General features: G+C 40.6%; 1 protein-coding gene across 1 annotated transcript; it reads left to right on the top strand.

The window, feature by feature from the left end:
- Positions 1–12,040: 12,040 nt before the first annotated feature.
- On the top strand, positions 12,041–20,952 carry NXNL2 (nucleoredoxin like 2). Its single transcript, XM_054186753.1, has 2 exons — positions 12,041–12,544; positions 20,347–20,952. Exons 1-2 carry the CDS (start codon positions 12,243–12,245, stop codon positions 20,513–20,515), a joined length of 471 nt encoding a protein of 156 aa, XP_054042728.1. The 5' UTR covers positions 12,041–12,242; the 3' UTR covers positions 20,516–20,952.
- Positions 20,953–27,342: the final 6,390 nt, after the last annotated feature.

The following is a 27,342-nucleotide window of genomic DNA, read 5'->3' as shown; positions in this document are numbered from 1 at the left end:
TACTTTTGCAGATAATCTGAAAGTGTGAAAAGGAAGATTTGAATGGCTTGAGGCTTTTATAGTCATGTGCAGAAGAAAGGAAATGCTTGAAGAGTGCTAGAAATCTCATTGCAGAAAACCTGTGATGCATGCAGTCATATCAGTCATATCCCTGGAAACCATTTTTTACTTAGTGCTTTGTGGTTTTACTCCTCTGTGGAGTAAAAACCTTTTTTTTGTACTCAACATAGGTTCTAGATTGCAAATATAAGTGATGCTGATGACTGTCCGCTTGATTCAATAAATAACAAAGCATGCACTGTGCTACTAAAAATAGAAATTTGAATTCTGTAGATATCTGCGTTTCTGTAAACTATCTGATTATGTCACTGGCAAGCACCTTAGAAATTAATGTGATTTCAAAATTTGTTTTGGTTTGTGTTGTTTTGTTTTTCTTACTAGGATTAGTCATTAATCTTGAATGGCTACTTGGCAGAGTAAAGGTGCAGAATAACTACCAGGAAAAATGCTGCAGTGGAGTGAAGTCACCTGGCCAACTGAACGAAATCCTGAACTGCCCTTCGGGATGGTAGTGAGACAGCAGGCTCCCATGGCGTCAACTAAACCCAATTTTTACTAGGCTTTTTACCATAGCTATAAGGATATAAATACTTATTTCTGAAGTAATAGTCCTTTAACCACTGGGCCAGATGAAGGTTGGTCTTGTCTCATGCTGCAGTGCTGTCTTTGCAAAGTGATTAACAGCAGGTAAGGAAGGCTCTGTCTTGATGCTCTGGTAGTGAGGGAGTCCTGTCCCAAGTATGTTACTTGCTTTCAAATCCATCTCACAGGAAGAATTTGTGCCACAGCCAATCAGAGATGCAGAATGTAATGTGGTTTCACTGTGAACATTGAAGACTCATGCTTTGAGGCTTCTTTAAAACTTAACTCTCAATCTATGCAGACAACAGATCTGCCCTTCTGGCAGCAGATGAGCTGTAGAGCTTCCACGTGCTTGCATCCTGGGCCTGAGTTTCTGCCTCTTCACCGTGTCCCATTTGCAGTAATCTGTTGCTGTGGCCCCAGGAACCATGCCTGGAACAGCCAGTTTTCAAAGTTATCAGCCTTCTGATTTCTTGAATATGAAGAGGATAAAGATGATTGAGTTCAAATAATTCTTCCTCTGAATTGTTTCAGCCATGGAACAAGTTTTGGGATGAAGTTATTTTTGGGATGCAGGAATTTAAAATAGCTGTATTGGGTGTACATGGTAAGGTGTTGGCAGCAGGAATGTTGTAGGGTTCTGTGAGAAGAGGCCAGCAGCTGCTACCGTGTTGGACATAGCCAGTCTCAATGGACGCACCACAGGACATGGCTGAACCCATCAAGCCAAGATGGAGTACTATGAACTGATCACAATGCCCATTCCCTGGCTCCCCGCATGACTCAGGGAGGGGTGGAGAAGGTAGAAGATTCGGGAGTGAAGTTGAGCCTGGGAAGAAGAGGGGGGCAGGAGGAATGTGGGTTTGGTTTTGCCCCTGTCACCATGGTACTCTATTTTTAATCGGCAATAAACTAGTTTTTCCCCAGGTCAAGCGTCTCTTGGCTGTGACAGTAATTGGTAAGCAACCTCCCTGCCTTTATCTCAACAGATGAACTTTCTCATCATACTTTCTCTCCCCCTGTTCTGTTGAGGAGGGGGACTGAGAGAGCAGCTGGGTGTGCATCTGGCAGCAAGGCAAGGTTAACCCACCACAACAGAATACCGATTTACTCTACTTAACAAACTTGTGTATGATTTTTTTGCCCCCTTGGCTGGGATAATTTTGCATTAACTGAAAATTATGTGATTATATGAAAATCAAAGTACATGAGGTAGAGAGACTAGCAGGTGACATCTGAATCTCTAGGGTGTTTCATTCTCACAAGTTAAATGTCATTTCAGAGCCCTAGAATAAAGACACTGTTTTCTTAAACCATGTTCAACCAAAGGAGCAGGTCTTTTTTTCCTACGCTGCTGCTTCTTGCAGTGGAGCTTTCAACCTGTGGCAATTTTCTGGTGATGTTTCTTACTCAGTGCAAAAAACACACCATGTTTTACCTGTGTTAGCTCCTACTTATTTCTCTGTTTCTGATGGTTTTTAAATTAGAGAGCATGGGTATGTTATGTATTCTGGATATGACTGCAAGGGGAAGGTCTTCAGGAGTTTATAGTGATTAGATAAAGCATGTACAATGTAGAGGGCATTCAATCCCAGCCTTAAAATAACGTTCCCTTTATGCAAGCAGCAAAACGACAGATTTCTTATGAAAATGAGCATGCTAGACAGAAAACTCTCTCCAGACACTATCTGCAAACCCCTGAGACAAGTGACTGCAGTAGGGTCAATGTGCTCTGCACCAAAGCTTCTATGAGGAGCTCCTACTAGCTGCTGCAACATAGCTGTATTGGCAGCTTGCTAGTTTGCAGAAAAGTATTCCAGCTTTCAGCCCTGTAACACTTACATTGGCTTGGTTTTTTTTTTCCCCAGCACCTCTTCCTATCCTGTATTTGTTAATGAAGAAAGGCATACAGTGGGAAACTGGAATGGGGGCAATGTAAAACAAGGCTGAGTATTCAAAGCGTGCCCTGTCTGTGTTGGTCTTACACATTATGAATCTGTAGTGAACGTAATAATCTACTGAAATGATAGGTCAAGTATCTCTTTTAAAGATGAAGCTGGAAAAATTGTTACTAGGCTGAAATGATGCTGTTGTACATGACAAGCTTTTCAGTAGTGTCATCTCCCCTTCTATAAATAAGAAAAATACAATCTTTTGTCCTGGTTTGAGATAAAACAGAAAGAATTTTCAGTAAATTTACTTTCTTCTAACAAACTTTCTTCTAACGTCTTCTAACGAACTGCACTTTCTGAAATTAATGGTATATTTTTCAGACAGTATCTGCTACCAGAGTGATAAGGCATGATGTCTATAGTTTATGCCAATGAATGGTATGTAGAGAGGCTCTTGCTTATACTTATTGCTATAAAACCAAGGACAGTTAACTTTGTTGTGTCCCTACATTGGAGGGTTGGAAGCGGAAAAGCATAGAGGAGTCACATCTGTGGGGAGGAAAGGACAGGACAAGCGACCGAAAACTGACCCATCAGGGTTATTCCATCCCATCTGCATCACGCTCAGTGTAAAAGCTGAGGGATCAAAGGGGTCAGCTTCTTTCTTCAGTGGCTGGCATCTGAGGAGGACTCTGTCTGTTCGTTTGCCTTTGATCCTGATCCGTGTGTTCCTGAATACAATTCCTGAGTTCAGCTCCTGTCCATCGCTGAGTCCAGCCTGGGACTTGCCCAGTGCCTGACAGCGATGTGATCACCATCTTGGGAGCTCAATACTAGGTTTGTATATATTGTATATATTTCATTAGCTTCTTATTAATATTAATGTATTTTCTTTTTATTAATAAGATTTCACTTAAATAGTTTTAATTTTCTTTTCAACCCATAGGTCTCTTTCCCTCGTTCTCTCTCTTTGCTCTTCAGAGAAGGCAGAGAGGTTAAAAGAATGTATCTGTCATTCGTTTAGTTGCCAGGCCAGCCTAAAACATGACATCCTTTTATTCTTTAAAACGTAACTCTTTCAACTCATCAGAACTAATATTGTGAATGATCACCTGAAATCCTTGGATTAATTAAATCATTCTAATTCAATCTAGAATAGACACTGCTAAAAAGATTGGCAGGAGTAGATGCAGGCTGTCCTCTCCATGTCTGAAGCCTTTTGCCAGAAGAGGATGTGTTTATATAGCAGAGGCTGTTTACTTTTGTGTGTGCCTATCAAATTACTTAAACAAAGCAATTGAAACGACCACCCAAACCTCTGGAGTCCCTCCCTGTGACAACCAGGCCTCCTTCTTCCATCAAAAGCTCTGGGAATGAGTAAGATTATATGGTGGTTGCTAGTGACTGTAGAGAACTAAGCTGGATTCTGCATGAAATCTCACACATTGTTACGCACTTCTTATAAGGCACAGAAATGCAGGATCTAATGCTGGATGATTCTAACCCTGAAAGGGCTCATCACAAAAAAAATGTCTACTTAATTAATCTAAACTGCCAAAAGGCTAAAGAGTGAAGAGGAAAGAGTGTCTGAACTCAAATGAACTTGAGCAGAGTTTTATTTCAGTATTTTTCCACTGCTGCAGGCACAAATGTTGTTCCTTATTGCCTTGCTGCTGCTGTATCAGATAACTATGAATTGCTTCCCTGTTGTACCCGTTTGGAAGTCAGAAACACTATAGCACCGATATTTAGACTATCTAACCTTATTTGGCAATTTGATGCACGCTAGCCAGGACAAAGTTAGGCGCAACGGATGGTTAAATCAGGCTTTTCATGCTACAAAGAGAAATTTTTATTACCTTTGCTATTTTCACAATATTCAGCACTGCTATAACTTCAAAATCAGGAAACAGTGCAAAGAATGTAGCCCTAGTTGTTGCACTGTTTATTATGTTTGAGTATTTTCTGATTAAAAGAAAAAATATTCCTTGCAATCTCTCAAATCCAGATAATTGTTAAGTCTTTCTAATGGCATTCTTTCCTCCTTGCTGTATGTGCTATTGCTATTTATGCCGACAATGCATATTGAGCTGGAACCCAGGGGTGTTTTCTAAATGATAGTGTAACAGTTGTTATCTATAATAATTACTACCTGTTATTTGTAACGATCTGTTGCTTCAAAAAAAAAAAGGGGGGGGATACTTTTTACCTAAACAGTATCTTCTGTAGTAATTTTTTTTCTTAATTGGTAGCTGTTAGAGCTCTTATTCAGTCCTTACCTGATGCTGGATCTCTTTGTGGTAAGAATGATAAGCTACATCCCAGTATCTCTTTTATCGAGGGCAAGCAAAATTCCCTTACAGCTAGCCTTTGATGTCTGTAGTATGTCATTAGGCACAAGACAGTATTAAAATTGTAATTTAAAGAACCTATGTTCTACTTACTTGATGAGTTTTTCTACTTGAAAAAAAGATAATGCTATTTGTTTTGTATTTGGAGGTTACATAGGGGAAGTTGATCCAAGAGCAGTTATGAAGGAACATTTACGAAGTATTTGTATTACTCCTGAGTGTGTAATAATGACCCATGTGTTTGGGTTTCCTGATCCCAGCTGAGGAAACAGTGTACCAAATGTGACAGCTCTAAGGATTGCTATGAAATCTCCAATAACTATTTTAGTTTGCAGATTATATATGGTAAAACTGATTTTATTTTGTGGCTCATTATTTCTTTGTGCACTAGTCTCTTCACAGGTATTGGTTAATGTATTGTGTTGAGACTAAGAAGCTTTCTTTCACTTTTTTTTTCCACTGTGTAAACTGTGGAAAGTAATTTTACCTGTTTTCTCATCTATAACTCAGATTATAATAACTCTTTCCTGTAAAGGACATTGGTATGCACTGTGAAAGTGAATTAAAAAACAACTATTTCATAATTGATACTATTTGTACATTTAACGCTTTAATCCACTGATATGTTTCCTTTATTCTGTGTATTCCTTCCCTTGATGTCTCCATTGGGGTCTGGTTTTCCAGCTGGCTAGTATTCACACATAATGGGATTCTCCAAGGTCAGTTTCTAATCTGACTTCTTCAGGGATTGCATTCCATATAGTTTTGCCCAATGAAAGTTTATCTTTATTAGGTTTGTTACTTTTATTTTTTTATTATAATGTGTAATTAAGTACATGGTGTGCTAATGATTAAACTTGACACAGGCTTAACAAGCCTTCATCCAGGTAACACTCTCCTTTGAGTAAATTTAGCCAGCTTTTGCCTTATGACTTCACTGGATGCATATATGACTTGCCAATGCCAATTGTGTTATACAGGTATCCATTTCCTACAGACCACTTTAGAATTACAAGCAGATTGAAAATTTGCATTTAATACCATTCCACTTAAAAATCCAGCATCATGCATATGCCACAAGTTATGAGACTGCTTATGCAGATGTTTATTTTATCAAATCCTTTACTACTCAGAACAGCGTCAGCTACGGAAAAGGTGCGTGAAGGAGAGAGTGAAGGCTATATTCATTAAAGATGTGGACAGGATTTCAGAACCTAGCTTATAGAGACATTAGCTCTGCCATCGGAGGTATATGGAATTACACTGCTTTGAGTGTATACTATATTATATACGAGTTAGCAAGTTTGAACATTTTTTACTTCTGTTTAATTTCTTCTATTTCTCTTTCAGCATGCTGCCCTATATCATTGAAAACATGACTTTATCGATGCAAGCTCTTAATATATTTTTTTAAATTCTTAATTGCTTGTCAAAACATGGATATCTAATTAACTTCATTGTTAATTGAAGCAAAACACACAAGGGAAGTAGGATCATCTTTGCAGTGTGAGCACAAATGAACTGAAAGTCTTGCTTTTAGATTAAAAGACAGAACTAAATACTGGTACATTAAAATAATATAGTGAATTCAATAATAAAAAGCTTGTTTTCTAGCAAAATCAGAAATGCAATATTTTATGGTGGGAAGTTTCTATCTCAATTATTTTACCCCGGAATTCTCCAGAGGCTGCCACTGTATAAGCATTGTTTATGAGCTTTCTGATAGTGTCATCTCAGAGCTAATACCCTCCCTTGAAAAAGAACCACAGTTTCTGTGTAAAAAGCTCCATTATTGTCATTCCAAGTGGAGATTAAGGAATGGAATAAATCACAATAGTGTTAACACCTCTAATGAGAATAGTCCTAGAAAATATTTGTAGCCAAAAGCGACTGTAGCCTTGGTATAAATCACAAAGTGAAACTTTTTGTATTGGTCCGTGCCAGTGACACAGAGAACTGTCTTTGTAGTCAAATCAAAGGCAGGTGCAAGATAAGATTTTCTGTGATATGCAACATTTTCAGTGAATCTGTGATGTCCTGACAGAGTTGATCACCTTAAGCTTAGCCATGAAGGTATGTGGTTTCTCATGCTTAGTAGCTATTCCTTAAATAGTTTCAAGAACTTTAATATCACTGTCATTGAGATTTATGATCTGGAGCATATCAGCCAATAATTTATAATTTTCTTCATAAGCTAGTATGCATGCATGTGCCTGCCTTCTGTACAGATGGGGTATGGCTGAAGTCTTCTGCAAACATTTTAAACTTTTATCCCACTTTCCGTTTTATCCCCACTTAGGGAAGGGGGAAACATACCCAAGTGAAAACAATTTACAGAAGGTAGTACAGTTATCTTCTCATATATGAGATCATGCTTTTTACCAGCTACAGGAATTACCAGAGGTAAAAAATGTCAGTTGTTTTACATGCAGACAGGCTTCCACAAAGTTACACATACAGGAATCAATGAAGCACTGTACTAATTACAGCTATGCTCCCTGTCAGCTTGGACTCCCTTCTTTGCTGGTTGTTTGTCAACCAGCTTAGTACAGACAACTGTAAGCTCAAACCTTGTGCACCTTGTACTGTTACCTGAAATAAAAGCTCTCCAAACCAAAAGTAGTTTAGAGCGGACGTATTGCTTTATTTGACGTCGGGTGCTAGGGGGAAACCCCACAAATCTAGCACACCTTTATGGGGATATTCACCCATTATTTATACACAAAATATTCTCATATTTCCACCTACCTAATACATAACTCCACCTAGACTTATATATTGATTAGGATGACAGAATAGAATCATGGAATCATAGAATGTGTTGGGTTGGAAGGGAGCTTTAAAGGTCATCTAGTCCAGCCCCCCTGCAGTAAGCAGGGAAATCTTCAACTAGATCAGGTTGCTCAAAGCCTCATCAAGCCTGGCCTTGAATGTCTCCAGGGATGGGGCCTCCACCACCTCTGGGCAACCTGTTGCAGTGTCTCACCACCCTCATTGTAAAGAACTTCTTCCTAATGTCTAATCTAAACCTACCCTGCTCTAGTTTAAAATCATTGCCCCTCATCCTATTCCTACATGCCCTTGCAAACAGCCCCTCCCCAGCTTTCTTATAGGCCCCCTTCAGGTACTGGAAGGCTGCTGTAAGGTCTCCCTGGAGCCTTCTCTTCTCCAGGCTGAACAACCCCAACTCTCTCAGCCTGTCTTCATAGGAGAGGTGCTCCAGCCCTCTGATTATCTTCGTTGTCCTCCTCTGGACCCACTCCAACAGGTCCATGTCCTTCTTGTGCTGAGGACTCCAGAGCTCGACACAGTACTACATGTGGGGGTCTCACAGGAGCAGAGTAGAGGGGCAGAATCACCTTTCTCAATCTGCTGGCCACGGTTCTTTTGATGCTGCCCAGGCTGCAATTGGCCTTCTGGGCTACAAGCACACATTGTTTCCTCATGTCCAGCTTTTCATCCATGAGTGCCCCCAAGTCCTTTTCTGCAGGGCTGCTCTCTATCACATCATCCCCCAGCCTGTATTGATAATGAGGATTGTTCCGACCCAAGTGTAGCACCCTGCACTTGGCCTTGTTGCTCTTCATAGGGTTTGCTCAGGCCCAACTCTCCAGCTTGGCCAGCTCCCTCTGGATGACATCCTGTCCCTCTGGCACATTGACTGCACCACTCAGCTTGGTGTCATCGGCAAACTTGCTGAGGGTGCACTTGATCCCGCTGTCTAAATCATTGATCAAGATGTTTCACAGCACCGGTCCCAGTATGGATCCCTGAGGGACACCACTTGTCACCCCTCTCCATCTGGACATTGAGCCACCATTGATCACTGCCCTCTGGATGCGACCATTCAGCCAGTTCCTTATCCACTGAACAGTCCACCCATCAAATCCATATCTCTCCAACTTAGAAGGATGTTGTGGGGGACCGTGTCAAAGGCCTTGCAGAAATCCAGATAGTTGGTATCCATTGCTCTTCCCTCGTCCACTGATGCAGTCAGTCCTTTGTAGAAAGCCACCAGGTTGGTCAGACAGGACTTGCCCCTAGTGAAGCCATGCTGTCTGACTCGAATCCCCTCCATGTCCTCCATGTGCCTTAGCATAGCTTCTAGGAGGATCTGTTCCATGATCTTCCCAGGCACAGAGGTGAGGCTGACAGGGCGGTAGTTCCCAGCGTCCTCCTTTCTACCCTTTTTAAAAATGGGTGCGATGTTTCCCTTTTTCCAGTCCCCAGGGACTTCACCTGACTGCCACGACTTTTCAGATGTCACGAAGAGTGGCTTGGCAACTACATCAGCCAGTTCCCTCAGGACTCTGGGGTGCATCTCATCGGGTGCCATAGATTTGTGTACATAGTCTTTTTGCACATGTGTATTAAGTTTTGCTGCATCAGCAAAACACTTCTGTGCAAGCGTGAGTGTCTCAGTGGTCGTTTGGTAAGGACATCCTTCCTCACATTATCCTTTTAAGGTATTGAGTCATCTCAGGACAGTAAAAGTTTACTGTAAGTTTGCCAACTTCTTGAGGATGATAAGGATGTTCTTTGAAGTAGCGACAGCTCTGTCCTAATTGGTATAGGAGTACATACTTGATGCATAAAAGAACCTTGAAGTAATTAACTACTTCTTGTTATCCTGTCCTTGGTGATTATCTACTTCTGGCTGTCTCCTCATTGTCACTATCTGTAACATCATCTCACTGACTAACTATTTTCTCACACAGTAAGAAGGTCAGTAATTAGCTATTTTCTCACACAGTAAGAAAGTTAGTAGGAAACAAACCTGTTACAAACAAAGCAGAGGCCTGTCTTTGGTAACAGTACATACAGATCTTCCTCCCTGTGAAGTTGTAGCTAGCAATCACAATAAGTCCTGTTCTCGTGGAATTGTACCGTATCCGGCTAACCAGCTTTCTAAATTTAGAGGTGGGATGGCTGCAAGTTCCTTAGATCATTGCTTCAGTTCATAATATCTGCTTGAAGGAGAATTTGGTAGGAATGTCAATAATGAACCTATGGTAGCCTGAACTTCCATGGAAACTTTTTTCCATTTTCCTGTGACTCTACAGGCTCCCAAAGTACTGACTTCATCTTGTTTGACAAGTGGTCTCATGAAGGCAGATGGTAGGGCAAATCAAAGGCTCAGGTGAGCCAAACTTCCCTTCTGTGCTGTTCTAACAGCAGGCAACCTTTCGCAGCTCCTTTTGTCTTCTACTTCTGACATCAGGTAGAAGTCTGAAGGAGGGAACAGCGCAAAACAGCATTCAAAACTTGGAGAAAGGATTGATGGGAGAAGTGTGACATCAAAGGATTTTGTTGTTTTAAATGTCACTTCTGTGTTGGAAGCAGATTCTTGGATTTGAAAAACAACGTAGCTCAACAGTCCATGAAAATGGAGAAATATTTGAATAAAACACACTTTCCAAACACCTAAGCAATTATTATTTTTTCCAGTAAAATATCGGAATAGTAATTGCAAATTAGTCAGATATATTAGGATATAAATTAAAAGGGCTCGTTCATAAAGATTAATTTGCATATTAAAAAATCTCTTAGAAAATAATAGTAATGGCTGAACTCTTATGCTTTTTTAAAGATGTATGAGCTTTTGCACAAAAAGCAAGCAGTCATTTAATTAGCAGTATACCTGCATAAGAAGAGGAAAAAGGGGTAAGAGAAAGGGCAGGTGACTGCCTCTCCCAAATAAAACTGATCCTATGACCAGGTGGCTACTGTGATGAAGCCTACTGAAAAAAACCTATAGCTGTGTTACTTCCGTTGTTCTTCTTTGGGCTTTCTCTCACATGGTCAAACTTTTAAAATGATACCTTGTTTCTTTCACTCAGGACAGAAAGTGGCAGTAGATAACCAAAAATTTTGGGTCATGTCAATGAAAGAAAAAGACATTTCAAAAAGATCTTAAAAGGAGATCACCCAGTTTATTCTTATACAAAGTTAAATTTGAATTTTTCACTTCAAATATTGCGATTCTTACAGTGCATGCTATATGGTCAGATGTAGAAATTTGACTTAATTTCACTATGAACTTAGTTGCAATTTACCTAACCAAGCACTCATCATGATTAACTTCAGTTACATTCTAGTGTTCAGTATTTGAATCATGCATGATATATACTTGTCATAACTCTGTTTTCCAAAATTAAAATTGGCAGATTTTTGAAGGGCTGCAGCTTAAAAAAGAAGACATACAAAACAGTAAAAACCTAGAATGCATTTGGACACACAGTTTTAATGTGAAATATTTTCTTTGGGACCTCCATGATTAGATACCCGAAGTATCCAGTATAAATATTAGAATTTGTTTTGGGGGATATTGATAATTTTTTGTTTAAGGTAAATTAATTTTAATTGAGTATTGTGTAATTAATAAAAACGAGACAATGTACGAGGTGTCATTATCACCCTATTGTGACCTTTTAACTAAACTGTAATTTAAGTTGCCTACAGCTAAATCACCTTTCATTTCCTTTTTGCAGGTTGCTTTAGGGAGAAAATAGACCACATATTTGTAATACAATGCTGCTTTTATTAATTTCTAACTCAGTATCAGCTCCAGAAAAAAACTCATTATTCAACCAAACACCTAAGTGCATGAGAATAAAACGAGAAGTGCACTGGAATGAAATGAGAATTCCTTCTCTGCTTGGACACAGGATAGCTTCTTTCATAATCAGAATTCAGATTATTTTCCATGCTAGAAAAAAATTCAGTGCTGTACGTCCCACAAAAAGATAAAGGCAGCCCAGTGCCGAGGCTGGCCGAGCCTTGTGATGAGACTTTCAGTGGAGAGAAGGTGAAGTCCATGACAAACTGAAGAGGCCTGGCATTTGGCATGCCGGTGATTCCTACTAAAAGCTCGGTATCTTCGGTGAGCTTAGTAAGTCTCGAGAGGTATTTGCCTTCTCACGAAGGCCATTTGGCATAAAGAGGAAAAGCACCTACCCGCCTGGGCGCGGCAGCGGCCGCTGCGCCGCGGCCGGTGGGTGCGTAACGCCCCGCCTGTGGGAACCTTTCCCCTCCTGCCACCGACAGGGACGGCGCGAGGCCACGTCCTCCTAACGCTGCCATTGGAAGCGGTGCTGTCAGTCAGCGGTGGGCGGACCCGGGCGGTAGGGGCGGGTATAAAGTTGGCGGCGGCGGGGAGCTAAGGAGGCGGTGTCGCTGTGTAGCGGCGGAGTTTGGGGCCTGTGTCGGAGCCGTTGCTTTGGGTGAACCGAGGGGCGCGGCCGCGGCGAGAGGAAGGAAGGTCCGTCGGTCCCAGCGTGGAGGGGCCTCCTGGGCTCGCAGACCTCAGTGCCACCCTCGGCTCTGCTGCGCCCCGCGGGGGGCGACCGGTGGCAGCATGGTGGATGTGTTCAGCGGCCGGCTGCTGGTCAGCAAGGACGGGCGCAGCGTGGACCCCGAAGAGGCCCTGCAGAACAAAGTCGTGGGCTTGTACTTCTCCGCCGGCTGGTGCTCGCCGTGCCGCGACTTCACTCCCGTCCTCTGCGACTTCTACACGGAGCTGCTGGAGGAGACTCAGCCCACCGCCCCCTTCGAGGTCGTCTTCATCTCCTCCGACAACAGCGCCGAGGAGATGGCGGGCTACATGCGCGCCATGCACGGGGACTGGCTGGCCCTGCCCTTCCACGACCCCTACAAGCAGTGAGTACGGGCGGCGGCGACTCCCGGACCTTGCCGCGCCTGGGTAGCCGTGGCTGGCGGGGCGGCCGGGCCCCCCACCGCCAGCGTCTCTGCTAGCACACAGCGGCGGGGTGTCAGGAGGTGTGGATGCTTTAACAGCAGTATAACTTAACACCGAAGTCTCTGATACAAAAGCTCCGCGGGGCCGCCACCTGCCCTCTTCATCGGCTCCTTCCCTTCCCGTTGAGCAGGCTGAAGTGCAGGTTGCAGCGTCTTCCCTAAGGTGAAGGGCACAGTTCAGTGTCCGGCCAGCCTAGTCCTGCCTCCGCTCTGTCCTCTGAGCAGTGGCGGCTGGTAGCTGGCTCTCACTGCGCTCCCACGGAGGCGTAACACTAACATTAAACCAACAGCTTACTTTCTTCAGAGAAGTAACTTGGTTTTAGCGTGTAAGAACGCGATGACAGAAAACTAGTTTTGCATACTTAATTTAGGATTCAAAAGATCTTTGAAGAAGGGTTAATAAAGACCCCATGCATTAACAACATGACATGAATAGCAAGTAAAAAATAAACTAATAGCAAACGAGGATCAAATGATTGTTTTTCAGCACAGCAGTAGTTAAGGTTATGCTGGGTTGTATAGCTTATTAATGCTCTGGGAAAAAGGCAAATGGAGGAGCAAAAAGCATAGCTGAACAACTTAGAGAGGAGCAGGGCAAACTATGAAGAACTTCAGACATTCAGGTAAGCTAGGTGAAAAAGAAATGTAATAACAGCTGGAGTTTAGCTGTGTCAAATGCACGTGGTAACTGGGATGTGAAATTCTGGTGCTAATAGGTTTCTAAATGGGCATTCCCATAGGCAGCTTTCTTAGCAAAACAACAAAAGGAAAGGACATGACCATGTGTAAGTAATGGCAAAGGATAATACCAGGAACTGTTTTGAGGACCCGAGTCAAAGGTGCAGACTCCTTTAGATCACTGTCAGAAATATGATTTAGCTCATATCAAGAAGTACAGATTGGGATTATGAGAGCACAGTTACGATGTTTAGGGCCACTGAAATACCTATAGCTGGAGGCTTGAAATACATGTAACTACTAGTAAAAGGATTTTGTTTTCTCTTTAATGCAGGAGTAGGTTGTGGAGAATATTGTTACAGATGTCATCAAACTCAAGGAGTTAGTGTTATTTTTAAACATAGACTGGGTAATTAAACTCACAACAAGATTTGTTGCTGAAACAAAAAACTCTGTTCTATTGCTTCTAGTAACTTCTTCATTTAACTCAAGAGCCATCCCAGTCTGCTACCTGGGATAGCGCTGTGTAACACCCTAGCTACTTAGTGTGGAGCAGGTTTACTAATCTTGTTTTGTCATTGCACTTTGACAACCTCAGGAGCAAACAACCTGAAGCCAGGAGCTATTTTATGTCATTGTTCCTTGGCTCATTCCTGGATGTCAGCAGCCAGTTAATGTTAAACCTTTTTAACGACAGTTTCCATTGACTTAAAAATAGATTGAAGTGGCAATGCTGTTTTCCTTTGTTCTCCAAAGGCTCCCCAGACAGTAATTGTATTTCATAGCTACTAATTCTAATAGAATTCATGGAAATTTCCTGCTGGAAATGTAGCACTTGAAGTTACTGCATTCAGCGAGCTATTTGGCATAGACCATGGGAATGTGCTTGCAGCTTCATCCTGTGTGGATTAGGGATCTATTTTTGACTCTGCTCTTGCTCAAGTCATGTGGAATGGAGGTACAGCGATAGTTTGATTGGCTTTTCTGTGGCAGTCCATAATGCCCTTCAGACGCCTGTAGAGAAACGTGGCTTGTCCTGTCACAGATGGCAGCAAGAGCATAGTGTTTGAAGGGCTTACTGAAGAACAAAGTGTAGAGGGGTAGGAAAAGGCAATGTTTTTGAAGTTGTGTTTCTTGCATATAACAATAAAAGACTGTGGAGATGTTCAAGGTGCTTAGGTTAGATTAACTGGTAGTTTTGCTCCAGGGATACTGGTGAATCATTGTAGACTTAGGCAGATGGATGCGTGTTCACTAAACCAAACTGTAATTCTGGCTAGATACTAGTTCTAACTAAGAATATAACTTTAATATTGACTAACATAAATTAATAATTTGATTATTAATATTTATTAACATTCACATTTATTAACATTTATTATTCATTAATATTTTTAAAGTTCCATTGTAAATAATTCTAATTGGTTGCTCCTTTGTGGACTATGTAAAGAAGGCATTTCAATATCTTCACTGAAGTTAAATACTGAAGTCATCAGCTAGAACATTTTAAGATATATAATTGCACCATAGACTGAAGTCTCTTCTAGGCACAATACAGCCAATTTTAAATGTGCTATCTAAAAGACACTTCACAAACAAAGAAAGCATGGAGTTTCTTGGGGATGAATTTTGTCTTGTTAAGAAATAGCCTGCATTCATACTTGTAGAGTATGAAGTGTAATGCCTTGCATATACCTGCAGAGAAGCAAAATACTGAATTCAGAACAGGATCTCAAGACTCTTCCATGCTGTCAGTCCTGACTATTTCCCAAGGTGGGACTGCACCTTTACTACTTCATGTAGTCCGTGGCATGACTAACAGAAAGTCCTGCTCCTGATGCCTTGACTGTTTGCAGCTTTGATGTTGATTTTTGCTGCCTGAGGCACAGGCTTTTGATCCATGCAGGGGTGTGTGAAGACAATCTAATAGGAAGTGAGCACTAGGAGGAGAAAGGGAATAGTAGAAAGGAAGAGCAGGAGCAGGACAGAACATGTCAACAACAAATCCTAGTAAGTGGGAGCTGATGTTTTAATTATGATACACAAAGACATACTGCTGTGTTTGTACCTACTATGCAAAGACGTCATTCTCTGTGGGTGCCCAGTGCATGCTAGTAGTTCTTGCAGGCTGCCAGATAGGCAGGTATTTACTGACTCCATGTCCTGTACACCTCAGTGAAAATTAGAATCGCAAAAAATTTCTGAAAAAGGAAAATAAAAAGGGCATGCTTACATTTTATATTAGGAAGCCTTAGGTATGAAGGTGGATTGGCACCTCCTGGAATGTATGGAGGGGGAAGGGGTTAAAAAAGGAAAGCAGAAGAGTGAAAGTATCTGAGTAGTTAAGAGCTATTGCCTATTCTTAGTCTTTTTAGACTGTTATCCCAAACTCTTAACAGACACTTCAAAATTGAATCGAATCCATATGATGTGCTTGTTCATATGGCTAACACTTATGCAGAAAGTTCACAGCTAAAATAGATGTGCAGCTGTGTATTACAGGCTATAGTGCTAGAAGCAGGTTAGCAAGGTGTCCATCACTTTCAAGTGAAAACTCTTAAAATTCCAATATTGTCAGGTATCATATTACACAAGTGCATAAAATGTACCACTTACGTTGCCAATATGATCTTGACTTTGCTCATTGTTGTCTACATCTCAAAAAACCCTCTTGTGCATAGATTTTAAACTCTTTTATAAAAATACTCGCCTATGTTGTGAGTTAGCCCCGGTAGGCAGCCCAGCCTCACCCAGCTCCCTGCCCTGGTGGGATGGGGAAGAGAATCTGAAGGTTGAAAGTGAGAAAACTTGTGGGTTGAGATAAAGACAGTTTAACAGATAAAGCAAATGTGAACACCCAAGCAAAGCAAGATGAGGAATTCATGCACTACTCACCATTGTCAGGCAGGTCTATAGCAATTTCCAGGACAGCAGGACTTTGTAACGGTTGCTTTGGAAGACAAATGCCTTATCTCCAGACATTGGTTCCTTCCTCCTCCTTTCTTTAGCTTTAATTGCTGAGTACAGTTCATATCGTATGGAATATCCGTTTGGTCAATTGGGGTCGTCTGTCCTGGCTGCGTCCCATCCCAACTTCTTGTGCACCCCCAGCCTAATTGCTGGTGGGGCAGCATAAGAAACAGAAAAGGCCCTGGTGCTGCGTAAGCACTGTTCAGCAATAGCTCAAACATTGGTGTGTTAGGAACACTATTTTGTTAACAAATCTAAAATACAGCACCATGCAAGCCTCTGTGAAGTAAATTAACTCCCTTCCAGCCAATGCCAGTACTACCTAGTAATATAAAATCTGTGCTCTCAGAAACTTTCATCCAGACTTCTCATAAAAGTCAAAAGACAGTCAGTAAGTAAATACTTGTAAGTACTTATACACTTACCTGGAAATAGCTAGGCAACTGATTTTTAAGAATGTCATTAATTACATCACTGTATTTTACTGTATGAGAACTGAGTTCATCTTTGTAGCATGTGTGATGTTTGTATTTATAGTTAATGGTTTCATAAATTGTCATTGGAGTTAGTTCCATGACAAGTGTAATAGTTTGTGTGGGTGAGTCACAGGATTTGAGATCCCTATAGGATCTTTAACAGGTTTTAAATAGTTGTTTTTGTAAGCACCCGTACACACATACATGGTGATTCAGAAGCATTGTCTGCAGAACTGTTCCTGAGCCTTCTCCAGGTCCATTCATTTTACAAGTTGCACACAAAGGTAGGCAAAACTTGTGCATGCTTCAGTCTGGTTTGATGCAAGCAATCTTCATCCCAGAAGCTGTGTAAACAAGATGCTGTAGTGGAGTGGATAAGCTATTACATGCATTCCCTTAGGAAAGCAAAGTGTTAGTTTCCAGTCTCCATAGCAAATTACCTTCAGTTTCCTACTGTTTTGTCTCCTATTGCTACAATTGTGTTAGGCATCTCAAGCTATTTTATTGTCCACTGAACCAGTAAAATGCAGCTTTCACCCACCTTGTTTGTCATACAAGTGGTATGAGGAGGCGATTATCTTTTACGTGGGTTTTACATGAACTTGCTTTGGAATGTTTTTTCTCCCATTTTAGCAGACTTCAGAAAGGTCTATGGGGATTCTTGGTTGCTTGCTTTTATTTCAGAATTCACTGAGAAAGCAAACCTGTGTCTAGACCATATTGTTGCTTCTTCTGTAATATTTCCTGCATTATTGCTCAGCCAACATAATGTCAGGGCAGTATCTTTCACCTGTTGATTTTTTTTCTTCTCTTAAGGAAAAATAAGAAGGAAAGATGTGTTTCAGGAATGCCTTGTCTGGGCCAGTATTTCACTTAAATCTTATTTTCTGTACTTTTTTAAGACACCTCCTCTTTTCCAGAAAATCATAGAGAATGTCTATATATTAATGTCTTGTCTTGTTTAACAACACTTACAAATTTTTTTTTTCCTACTCAATCAAAATTCTTTGGCATTTGAACTTCACACAGCAGATGTTCTTGCTTGTAGTGATGGTGCTCAGGCACTACATTTCCATTTAGTGTTTAAGTTTTGTTTTGAGGGTGGTGTTATTCATATTTTGGAAGTTGGCTACTCCATTATTGCTTGTTGTGTCTCTGTCCTCTGGTTCTTCTAAAGGTGCTTAATTTCTGCTCACTTTGATATAAGGCAAGGCAGGGAGGTAATTTTCCACACAACAGATTACATTTGTTTTGGGGAGGTTGTTAACTTTTAGCTGACCTGTTGCAGTTCACTTAACCTGTTTCTTATACCCCTTCTGAAACACATGATCTCTTCCTCAAAAATGATTACATTTTTCTGGGCTTTCTTGTAGACTTAACAACTTGCATCTGAGTGTAGATTTTATGTTCCTTGCCTTTCCTGTTAGATATCAGCATGTCTGTCACCATAGCTTGCATTCCTACTGCTGAATTGTGGAATATCACTTGTGAGGACAATGTGCTAGAATATATTTTCTTTAACTGCTGCCTTCCAAAATGGACATTACAAATTCATTAGCATCTATATTTTTTCATTCATGGCTCTCTAATGTGAACATCTAGTACAATGAATAGATGTGCCAAGGATGACCTATGAATAGTGTGACATGGTAGGAGGTAGCTAATAGTTTTCCTACCTTTTAGCTTAATGGTTCTGAATTCATCGCACTAAACCCATTTCTCTGCCTGTTATTTGTATTCAACAAATGTTTTCCTTTCTTCTTTGGATGTTTAGTGTTAATGAAAGTAGTACTTTTGCTATTGCCATGTATTTGGAAAGAATTTGTTTTTGCAGTGTCCTAATAAACATGGCAGGAAACTTCAGACATTCTTTGTCTGCTTTTCTTTCTCAGTTGGAGCTGGGGCAGTGAGCTGGTTCTGGAGTTCCTGGAAACACTTGAGGCTCCTCCTGTTGAGCAGCACTCTCAACTACTAACTCTGATTTTTACCAACTCTTATTTTATCTCATGTCCATTGAGATGTTTAACGAGCTTAGATCTCAATGACTGTCTTTTAATTACCTCTGTTGTGAATTAATAACATTCATGCCTAAAAGTTGTTGTCAGTTCTATTGATTAAGTCTTAGTCTCAAAATTGTTTTTTCTGGCTTATTTGTGTCCTGAATTTTGCTTTTTCGTTTGCACTGAAATATCACCCTTCCAAGTGAGGTGAATTTCTTGTATGGAAGATACTGTCTTTCTATAAAGATAGATCCATGTGCCTTGTTCTTTTCCTCTTCTTTTTGTCCTGTAACAAATAAACTGTGTCACAGCTGTTACACTGTTTTCCTTGGAAGTGTCTTCCATCTTGCCATTTCTGTTGCCTGTGTCGTGCTCAACTGAAGTGGCTTACTATGCAGTATTCTTCGATTCTCTCCTGTTTTTGCATATTCCTTTTGTTTGCATCTTACTCATCTCTTTCAACTCATCTATATAAACAGTGAATTCTGTTTTACTACTTCATGTGGCTGATAGCCTGCTATTTGTGCACTTTTGTCTCTGTGGTGTATAATTAGTAGTCATCCCTTGTGTTATTTATCTTGTGCCAGTATCAGCAAGTACTTCTGTTTCTCTTTGGATATTTTGTGTTCTCTAGGTTTTTCCTTCCCAAATGTTATTTTTATTTCTGGTATTAATAACCTGTTTCTTAAATTTTCCATGTATCTTAAGTTTGATCCCATTAAACTTCCATCCTTCAGAAGCTTTCTCTTACTAATTTTTCCTGGGTTACATACTCATCAATTGCTTGAATAGATCCTCATTTTGTTCCTGGAGCATCACTGTTTCTGTGGCTCTTTAATTTTTTAACTGTATTTTAACTGAGCTATTTGTAATCTATCTGGATTTTTCTATATCCTGACATAGATAAATGGCCACTATTGTATGTGTGATGGACAGAGGAGTTGTTGAAACTTTATTCTTCGACAGCTTGTTCCAAATCTTTTGATTGCTTACGTTTCTGTATGTAGAAGGCCTGTTTCACTGAGGGAGTTTAAGACATTTCTGTAGTCTCTTCTGTTTACATTGAAGGACTTCTGTTTACATTAAAGCATCATGCTTTAATGGAGATTATAGGAAGTAGCTCTATGGGATTGGCACACTTGAACATCTTGGTATGGGAATAAATGTCTCCTGCTAATTTAAGTGAGATCCTTCTGCTAACCAGTAAAAAGGTACCAAAAGATATCTGTTTCTAAGCAAGGTGGAATGGTGTGTCACACTTTCCTTACATTGACCTCTTTATAGTCTCTCAGAGTCAGTCTCTGCCTCTATGGAGACTACAGGTAGCAGTGAAGAGCAGTTACAGGAAGGGTGCTGCAACTCTCTGAACTCCCTGAACTAAGTTTCACCATGTAAACTCCCAGCTGCAGCCTTGTTAATCTCCACATACTACCCAGTGCTCTGCCTCAAGCTCTGAGGAAGCCCAGGCACTCATCTCTGCTCTTCCATGCATCCTGACCAGAGTACCCTTTATAAGAGACTAGGAGGTTTCTTAAAATGCTCCCTAATGGTGTATTTTATTTTTAATTTTTCCCCTCAGTGATCTGAAGAAGAAATACAACATAACAGCAATTCCTAAACTGGTGATTGTGAAACAAACTGGAGAAGTCATTACTGACAAGGGAAGAAAACAGATCAGAGACAAAGGGCTATCCTGTTTTCGGAACTGGCTCGAGGGTGCAGATATCTTTCAGAACTTTTCTAGCTAAGAAGTTGGCAGCTGAAAGCAAGACAAGGCATCATGGAAAACCTTTTAGAGCTCTGAAAGGATAGTGCATTGTTCACAACAAGAAGGATAAGGCTTATTTATATTTGCTTGTAAACAAAACTTGTTTTCAATTTGTAGATTAGCTATTCCAGTAAGTCATAAAATGTAATTATTGTTTATTTGTATTGTTCTATCTACTATATTCAGGATGAACCAAAGTATTCCTGATAATACTGAAGAACTTCAGGAGGATAGGCTGGTTTAGACAGTAATAAAGGAGCACTGTGAAATCTATGCAAACACTTACTTTGCAAAATCTTTACAGTGAAAATTATATTTATGCACAAATCTATCTTTTTAATGACAATTTTTTTCCGGTGATTAGCACATTTTGTTAAGAAAAGGAAATCCTTTGCTTTATTAAAGAACTTTATGAAGGATATGTCTAATGTCTCTTCTTTATGTATCTTAACAAGCTAATCAGAAAAGTCATGATTTTTAAATAGTACACATTTGTTTATCAGTACTGAAGAAATACTTTTCTTTGTTTTTATTTTACATTCTGTGGGATTTACTTAAGTTCTTCTGAGTTTTCCTTACCTTGGATTTTTAAACTTGGCACTGTAAGCTAAGTTGTTATATCCCAAGTTAATGTCAGGTCTTAGAAGCAAGCATTTTTCATCTCCTCCTTTTGCCAAAGTGTGTAGAAGCAAACATAAATACTGATACTAGCTCTACACAATGAGTGCTCGTGTTGCATCTAAAGTACAACCTGGTTTGCCTGTATTCTCCATCAGTTGTTGCATTCAGATTTGATAGCCATTCTTCATGATTGGGGCCCCAGGCCAAAAGTCCATGCAACTGGTGAGCTAAAGAAACATTTCCTATGCAAGCCAAGAGTTTGATTAGAATTTAGAGACTTCAACAGGATTATTAGTCTGGGTACTGGCACTTAATGTTACTAACAATTCAAGTCCAGATTACTCAATTATTACAAGTCATTCCCAATGAAGATACAGTTAAAACTTATACAGTTAACTTTTCAGTTCTCTTATGTTCACCCTTCCTGTTGGTTCTAATGTTAATGGTGTTTTCCTGTAGATGGTAACTTGCCTCCAACTGGACTGTGTGCTGCTGATCACAGCCCTCTGGGCCTGGCTGTTCTTCAAGCCTCAGGAAGCGTACTGATTCCCTGGAACAGAGCATGGGTGTTTGCATGCCTGTGCTCTAAGGAATTCCCCTTCAGCCTTGTTTTGTTGATTGCTGTGTCCCTTCTGAAGCCATTGGCTTACTGACCCTATTCAAACTATGTCACTTGTTTATCGAGGAACCTTTGCCTGACCATGATAAAACTCAGCAAGGAATACCTGAAGTTAGTGTGTGTGGGTAATTTTATCATTTAATAACACAACTGTGTCATTTGGTTGTAATGAAGGTAAAAATTTTTTTTTTCCCTGACGAGTGTGTGTGTGGGAAGGAATATATGTAAAAGAAGTCATGTACTCCCATGGACATGACTTCTTTGTGCTCCATATGTCAAAAAGCAAGTACTCCAGAGAAACTGAATTTAAAATGAAAAATATTAGATCTAGTAAGTGTTCAGCAGTGTGGAGAGTCAGAGCATCTTACAGCTGTTCTTAAAATGACATCTGGTTAAACTGTAGACAATTTCTAATTTTCACTATCTTACCATGTAAATAATGCTCAGGTTCTTTTTTAATGAATACCAAGCTCCCTACTGAATTTTTGGTGCAAGTCATGTGTAGGCACTGTCTACTGCTCTGGGACCAGCTAATGGCAAATGCATTTCAAACATAATATGAGAAGAGAATAATAAAAGTGCTTCCAAAAGTTTTTAAAATAATGTTGCCTCCACCAAGAATAAATTATATAGGAAAAGCATCCACTGTGGCTTATTACCAGACATCAGGCATCACTTAGGCCAAGATAGCTTTTTTTCATTGTTTGTTTATATGTATGTATATGGAAGAACTTAGTATTTTAAGACTGAGATGGAGTTAGGTCCTTTGAATAATTGACACACTGAGTCACTAACACAGATTCAAATTAAAATTCAGACAGGAAAATCACGATGATGAAGCAAAGATACATACTATACAAAATACCTGGTTTGACTTCAATCAAGGGCTGTTGTTTGCATATCAGTGTTTGGAAGCTCAGAAAAACTTGTTTTCCTTGTCAGTGCTAAAATAATGTATCTTTGACATAGACAAAGAACAGGATAGTGAAAAATATTTGCTTATTAGCAGCACCTTATGAAATTAGAGCAGCAGATCTCAGTGGGACAACTGTAAGGCTTGTTATTACTTTGAATGTATGTCCATTGGGAATGAAATTTACCAGCGTACTAATATCTGAATTTACAGAATTGTTCCTTTAACTTTCTTAAATATCTTCACTAGCAACTTTCTACCTTCCATCTTTAGTCACAGTTACCTTGAATATTAGAGAATACAAGTACTTTTCCTGAATGAGGAGGAAGAGTGCATTTTTCTAAATATATTAATAGACAGTAGCACAGTGATATTGATAGATGCTGCACACTCATAAAAGAATCAACTAAAAACCAACTCAGGTTTAGAGGAGGAGCATCCTTCCTTATTCCATTGGACAAGATATTGCCCATTATTAGTAATGATTTATGGAGCAATGCATGTTAAGATGGCTTAAGAACCTACAGTGTTGGGTTTTTTTAGAATTTATGGAGAATTATTTTGCTAAGAAAAATAGCAAGGATTATAAGTTGATACTTTGTGAATTGATCCATACTGTGACTTCTGAGGAGGATGAATCTGGCTAGGGACATCAAGGGTAACAAGAAAAACTTCTATAAGTACGCCAGGGATAAAGGCAAGACTAGGGAAGATGTGGGCCCTCTCCAGAAGGAAATAGGAGACCTGGTCACCCAGGATATACTGAATGACTTTTTCGCCTCAGTATTTACTAGCAAGGGCTTCAACTACACTGCCCAAGTTGCAGAAGGCAAAGACAGGATCTATGAAAATGAAGAACCGCCTACTGTAGGAGAAGATCAGGTTTGAGACCATCTGAGGAACCTGAGGGTACACGGAACCTGATGAAATTCATCCACAGGTCCTGAGGGAACTGTCAGATGAAGTTGCTAAGCCGCTTTCCATTATATTTGAAAAGTCATAGCAGTCTGGTAAAGTTCCTGCTGACTGGAGAAGGGGAAACATAACTCCCATTTTCAAAAAGGGAAAAAAGAAAGACCTGTGGAACTACAGGCCGGTCAGTCTCACCTTTGTGCCCAGCAAGATCATGGAGCAGATCATCCTGGAAAATCTTCTAAGGCACATGGAAAATAAGGAGGTAACTGGCCATAGCCAACATGGCTTCACCAAAGGCAAGTCATGCCTGACAAACTTGGTGACCTTCTGTGATGTTGCCACAGCATTGGTAGATAAGGGGAGAGCAACCGACCTCATCTACCTGGACTTATGCAAACTGTTTGACACTGTCACACACGATACCCTGGTCTCTAAATTGGAAAAGCATGGATTTGATGGATGGACCACTTGGTGGATAAGGAACTGGCTAGATGGCTGCACTCAAAGGGTAGCAGTCAACGGCTCAATGTCCAAGGGGGAACCAGTGATGAGTGGTGTTCCTCAGGGGTCAGTACTGGGACCAGTGCTGTTTAACATCTTTGTTGGAGACATGGATAGTGGGACTGAGTGCAGCCTCAGCAAATTTTCCAATGACACCAAGCTGTGTGGCGCGGTCGACACGCTGGAGGGAAGGGATGCCATCCAGAGGGACCTGGACAGGCTTGAGAGGTGGGCCCGTGCAAACCTCATGAAGTTCAACCAGGCCAAGTGCAAGGTCCTGCACCTGGGTCATGGCAATCCCAGGCACAAATACAGGCTGGGCAGAGAATGTCTTCAGACCAGCCCTGAGGAGAAGGACTTGGGGGTGCTGGTGCACAAGAAACTCAATATGAGCCCACAATGTGCGTGTGCAGCCCAGAAAGCCAACCGCATCCTGGGCTGCATCAAAAGAAGTATTGCCAACAGGTCAAGGGAGGTGATTCTACCCCTCTACTCTGCTCTGGTGAGACCCCACCTGGAGTCCTGCATGCAGCTCTGGAGCCCTCAGCAGAAGAAGGACATGGACCTGTTGGAGTGGGTCCAGCAGAGGGCCACAAAGATGATCAGAGGGCTGGAGCTGAGAGATCTGGTGTTGTTCAGCCTGGAGAAGAGAAGGCTCCGGGGAGACCTGATAGCAGCCTTCCAGTACTTAAAGGGGCTTACAGGAAAGGTGGGGAGGGGCTCTTCATCAGGGAGTGTAATGATAGGATGAGGGGTAATGGTTTTAAACTGAAAGAGGGGAGATTTAGATGAGATATTAGGAAGAAGTTCTTTATTGTGAGGGTGGTGAGGCACTGGAACATGTTGCCCAGAGAGGCTGTGGATTCCCCATCCCTGGAAGTGTTCAAGACCAGGCTGGATTGGACTTTGAGCAATCTGTTCTAGTGGGAGGTGTCCCTGACCATGGCAGGGGGTTTGGAACTAGATAATCTCTAAGGTCCCTTCCAACTCTAATCATTCTATGATTATGACTCTATGAATGCACTAAAAAAAAAAAAAAAGACAAAGAAAACATTACATTACCCAGGGTGCACTAGTCTTACATTAATTTGACAGAAAGATGCATTTTCCTTTCAGATTTTATCCAAGACAAGGTTCACATGTTTTGACAAAGAAGGAAAGGGTTGTGTTTGTTTCGTTCTAAGTGATGATACTTTACCTGGGGCTGCCACTTTTACCTGTGTGATCTGCATGCCAGTTTTTGCCAAATAGAGGGAATTCCTGTGATTGACAGTCACTTTTCCATCCAAATGATTTCTGAAATGCTGCATACCTCTGTCCACCAGGAACCTCTTCTCAGTCTCCTAGAATTAGATTTTGGTATCAAAAATGAAGGTCTTTGACATATGTCAAGTCAGATACATTGGGTTCTTAAGGCAACGCCATCTTTCCAATTCGTCCCTTGCATAGAACATAAATTGTGGCTGCTCTTACTACTGAGTACAGTTATATAATCTACATTAAACAGTATAGAAGAGCTTCGTTACATACACCTTCTGCATAGTTCAATAAGACTCCATACACTTTAATAGCACCAAAGATGAAGCCAGTAGAAAGTTTCTTGTCCTCTTCCTTCTAGCTTGTGTGAGGCTGCCTCACACAGCATTAATATGGTATTCCTTGAAGAAATGGTGTCCAAACATCATCTTAAAATATATGTGCATAAATGTATTTTTTTAAAAATCTGTGTTTACTTTTTCATATTACTGTAATTTTTTGGATGACTTGCAATGAAAGCAGTTTTCAGGCTCACATGTTTTAGCCTTTGGGTCTGTTATCTAGAGGATTCCTTTGGGAGCTGTGGGAAGAAAACTGCAAGTCTTATGCCAGAATGTAGTGGGACCATGATAAATACCTATGCAGAAAACAGCTATGGTTATCAAAACTCCTACATTTTCTCTGGAAATAGAAAAATAGAAATTAACAAAGTTTTTGTCACACTTTAACTGTATAATTTTGAGATTTGGGCTGAAGAAAAAGATCTAAATTGTGTACTTGGAAATTTCTTCAAATGCTGTAATGATTTCTTGAATATGCATTTTTAATATAAACAATGTTTCACTTTGCATCCCAGAGTATATACAAAATGAAATATCAGTAGCTCTTTTTGCAGTAATAGGCACGAATAGAAGAAAGCAAGCACGTATTCTCCAGAAAACAAGTAACAGTTGTCAGCCTTTTCCTTTATATGCCATTTTCACCCTATGCACAACCTGATTTTGCTTTTTGTACAGCTGAGTTATTTGTTAAGACCAGGCACTGATGAGAATCATCTCTAGCTGTTACGTGTTCTCTGTGTAGGCAATATTAATAAATATTAACAACTGTTTTGCATAGTGAGTAGCTAAACCTCCCTAACCCTTCTCATAGTTAAGCGCATGCGTAAGGGCATCAAAGAAAATATTTTTCATAGATGGGTGTTTTTCTGAGTATAACACAAAGGCACAGTCCCTATGCAAACATGAACTTTACCAGAATTACTATGCTTGGATCAAAATTGTTTTCAAAGGAAATTTTACTCAGTGTCATGGTTTGGGCCAAGTTGGCAAATGATGGGATGACAGATGCTCTCCCCCACCTCTTGCTCCAAGGAGAAGAAGAAGAGAGATAAGGAGATTTATGAGTTTAGAAAAAACTAAACTACTTTAATGAAATATTAAAATAAAAGGAAATAATGAAATAGATACAATGTATACAAATATATACAAAACCATATCAAGTTCCCAGGGACATGTCACTGGCAGGCACTGGAAAAGTTTCAGACTGGACTCAGTGACAAACAGGAATTGGATTCCAGAACACACTGATGGGGCTCAAAGGTAGACAAACTTACCGGGTCCTCCTCAGACATCAACTGCTGATGAAAGAGAGGCACTGAAGAAGCTAAGCCCCTGAAAAAAAACCCATTGGAGAAAAGCCCACCTGACATCATTTCTACTGAGCGTGGCAGATCAGATGGAATACCTGATTGGTCAGTTTGGGTCACCTGACCTGTCCAGCCTTCCCCACAGGTGTGACCCCTCCACACAGTAAACAACCGAGTCAGTTGACCCCAGTTGTCACAGCAATGAGTAGGAGCAGGAGCCTGGCTCACTGAACAGAAGGTCGACTCTGCTTTAACCCAAGCCAGGACACTCAAGTAAGTGTAGCTTTGTCCTGAAACAAGGTTGTTTAGTGTTTGAGAGTAGTTCCAGTTTGG

This window comes from Rissa tridactyla, chromosome Z (assembly GCF_028500815.1).
Source record: "Rissa tridactyla isolate bRisTri1 chromosome Z, bRisTri1.patW.cur.20221130, whole genome shotgun sequence".
NCBI lineage: Eukaryota > Metazoa > Chordata > Aves > Charadriiformes > Laridae > Rissa > Rissa tridactyla.
Note: the sequence above shows the minus strand (reverse complement) of the source record. Positions and strands in the feature narration are given on the sequence as shown.

What these genes read in the sequence shown, in the direction of transcription:
- NXNL2 (XM_054186753.1), top strand. Translation starts at nt 12,243, where the DNA reads ATGGTGGATGTGTTCAGCGGCCGGCTGCTGGTCAGCAAGGACGGGCGC. An exon ending in TTCCACGACCCCTACAAGCA is followed by an intron (nt 12,545 to 20,346) that starts GTGAGTACGGGC and finishes TTTTCCCCTCAG; the next exon opens with TGATCTGAAGAAGAAATACA.